Source organism: Colletotrichum orchidophilum (assembly GCF_001831195.1).
Source record: "Colletotrichum orchidophilum strain IMI 309357 chromosome Unknown Scaffold_13.1, whole genome shotgun sequence".
Lineage (NCBI taxonomy): Eukaryota > Fungi > Ascomycota > Sordariomycetes > Glomerellales > Glomerellaceae > Colletotrichum > Colletotrichum orchidophilum.
The window spans coordinates 153,979-157,032 of NW_019172969.1; the positions used below are offsets into that span (position 1 = coordinate 153,979).

The 3,054-nt window shown below is 52.3% G+C and overlaps 2 protein-coding genes across 2 annotated transcripts; both read right to left on the reverse strand.

The window, feature by feature from the left end:
• Window positions 1-593: 593 nt before the first annotated feature.
• CORC01_02310 (uncharacterized protein) lies at window positions 594-944 on the reverse strand (the record flags this gene model as incomplete). The annotated part of the gene is made up of 1 exon (XM_022613961.1): window positions 594-944. The coding sequence occupies one exon, from the start codon at window positions 942-944 to the stop codon at window positions 594-596; it is 351 nt and encodes a 116-aa protein (XP_022479459.1).
• Window positions 945-2,562: 1,618 nt separating this feature from the next.
• On the reverse strand, window positions 2,563-3,054 carry CORC01_02311 (uncharacterized protein; the record flags this gene model as incomplete). The annotated part of the gene is made up of 2 exons (XM_022613962.1): window positions 2,563-2,800; window positions 2,870-3,054. 2 exons carry the CDS (start codon window positions 3,052-3,054, stop codon window positions 2,563-2,565), a joined length of 423 nt encoding a protein of 140 aa, XP_022479460.1.

Consider the following 3,054-nt stretch of genomic DNA (forward strand, 5'->3'; position numbering starts at 1 on the left):
AGGCATTTCAGAATTCCAGTCTCAAATCTCCCCTTAGGAAACAATGAGAATCTCCATCATCGCCGTCGCCTTTTCCCTCTTTGTAGGAAACGCATACGCGCTGCATGTAAGTTCGTCTCGAGACCAATGAATCATCACTTCGTCATCCCAAAATTTCATAATCGTCACATTCGACTCTGTTCAACTCAAGCTTTCCAAACGTTAGCTTACTATTTTGCAGCAATGTTCTTGCCAGCTGCGAACCTCTTGTCTAAGCTTCTCCCAAGTTGATGACGATCAGACTTGCAGCGACTTCTGCAAGTCAAGCTTCAGCAATGCGAAGACGTGTTGATTGCGCTCTGCCTCTTGTAGTCTATACGAATGTCGACCTGCCATCCGTTTTTTCCTTTCGTTTCTGGGATGTGGATAGTATCTAGGCTACAGAAATATAAATAAACCAACTGTTAGGATTACAATGACAAAGTCAACATTGAAGACTACAACACAAGACATTTCTTCAGGATTGCTCACACTGTTTTATCCAACTGTGGGTGAGCATACAAAGTGCTTCCACTCTGAGTACATCATTCAAGACTTCTAGGCGCTTAAAGCCGTCACGGACAGTGGTATTCGCTGGCACGACCTAGAACGGGCACTTCCTCATCCCACCGACGCTCCGAGACTGTCAACAGTCTCGGGTCCCCGCCCCGCTCGTCGGCATTATCAACTACCGCCAGAAATGAGCGGGTAGGCCGAAGGGCCGACGCGAAGCGGCAACTGAGACCGTTGACGACGACGCCCGTCTCCTTCGCCACGAGAGAACAGGACTTTCCGCTGGCCTCCGGAATGCCCCCCTCCCCAACTATCCTCCCGACGAGGCCGCCGGCATCAAGTCGATATCGACGTGAAGAGGAAGTAAGCCAATCGTTGAAGCCGCTCCTTTGTCTTGGCGCTTTCAATAGCATGACGTCGGAGGGAGCGTTGCGGGATTGATAGGAATGTAGGTTATCATTGTAGGGGCGAAGGGAAGCAAGGCGAGGGCATCGGTCGGGAAGACTATTGGTTGTAGGGGTTAAAGATGCCATGAAGCCAACAAAGGGAACCAAGGGAGGCTGCGAGACCAGGGGTGTAATCGGGGGCGGGACTGAACAATGTCTCGGATTTTCACGAGGTATGGCGATGGAGCGCATGGGGTGAGTTGATGGTGCGACGTCAAGGGGCTGCGGGCAGCAACTCTGTATGGGATAAGGTAGGCCGCGTTCTATTCAGCCGCTGTCGTAGCAAACCCAAAAAAATGCTGATATAGACAATTGTAAGGTCAAACCTCAATAGCTAATGGGCTGGAACGTAGCACAACGTGAGACTGACCAATTTGTACGAGTTTGACGCCAGGGATGATCCGGGCAGCGTGGGCCACCACCAAAAAACTAACACCACCAATACCCCTGACGAAAGCCACGCGGGAAAAAGACGGTGGCTGTTCTAAGGTTTCGTTCACCCGCTGCGGTGGATGCATATTTTCTGGGGAATGCTGGGAACATGTGTGGGTAAATCGCGAAACAGAGTTCGGATGAAGAGAAAAAGATCGACATTTGGCGGAAACCCAGTCGTCCGGCGTCATGGATACATGACCCGTTTGGTGAGGGGCATCCCAGGACGGGTCGGACGGGTATCACGCAACCTGCGGCTTGATTAACGACTTTGGTTTGTCAAGACGTGAGGCTCAATTAACCTCTGTCGGGATTCCGTCTGCATGGGAATGAGTCAATGGGACAGATGAAGAAGACAAGGATTTGATAAGGCTAGGGATAAGCAATAAATGTTCAGATGCCCTTTCCCAAGACTTTGCCTTGTAAAACATGGCTTCCGAATAAGTAAGTGAGGCTGGCCAGAGACGTGTTGTGTCATCCATGACTGTTGAATCCCTCAGCCGCTGAGTCTGTCTCGTCTCAGTTGATGAGCACGCCGTCTCAAATTTCGACGGTGATCAACACCCAGTTGTCAAATCCGATTTGACATCTCAATGCCTGTCCATCAGTGATCACACGCTCATCAGGTAGTATCTTGCAAAGTAAGGTCGAATTAGTCTTAATTATTACACATGAAGGTGAATATCATCACAGTGACAGACTAATGCCAGTCAAAGCTGGTCGTCGTGTCTCCCATCAAACCGGTCATAAACGTTTTAATCCCTCGTAACACATCGTACCCCAAGGCCTTCAAGTGTCGTCCGTTTCTCGAACCTCAATGTGTCGGAAGAGGCAGGGGGTGCGATGTGAGGCCATGAGCGCGGCTCTGAATAGATAGCCTGAATCAATGATCAAGTCCATTCAATTCGTAATCGAGGGATTCTCTTAGTGATCCAAAGGGAAGACAACGATGACCGTGCCGTCCTATCCAAGCTCGACCGGGGTCCCCTCCCCACAGCCTCATGCCTTTTCCCTTCCTCAACACCGAGACTAGAGAAACAGATGAATGACCTTTCTCATATCTTCAAACCTTCCATCTCCACGTCGAGCGAGACGTTTACAAGTCTATCACACGTTAGCATGGCTGATTCTTCTACCACTCTTAAGTGAACTGTCAGGTCTCACCCTCGCAGTAGTCGACAGTGGTGGTGACGGTGACGGTAGGCTTGGGCGCAGTAGTGGTGACGGCGGTGATGCCCCAGCAAAGGCAGGCGGACGAGTACGCAGCAGAGTCGCCGCAGGACGAGGCGTAGGCGGGGATGAGGGTGGGGAGAGCGGTGACCTGGCGGTTGGCGATCTCGCCGTTGCGGCGGAGGCGGGCCGGCGCGGCGGTGACGGTAACGGTGACGGTGCTGTATGAGACGAGTTAGTCCACATGGTACCCATCTAGTGAGGGTTCGGTAATCGAGAGGTCGACATACGTAGGGGAGGGGGTTACGGTGGCCTTCAAGAAGGAAGAGCAGTCGGCCTGGCGGGAGGGAATGGGCAGGAGGCCCTCACGGGTACCGGTGACCTGACGGTTGCAGTTGTTGCCGGCGCAGGCGCGCTTCTCGAGGACGGAGCCGAGAGCGAAGCTGACGAGGGAGAAGATGACGGCGGCCTTCAT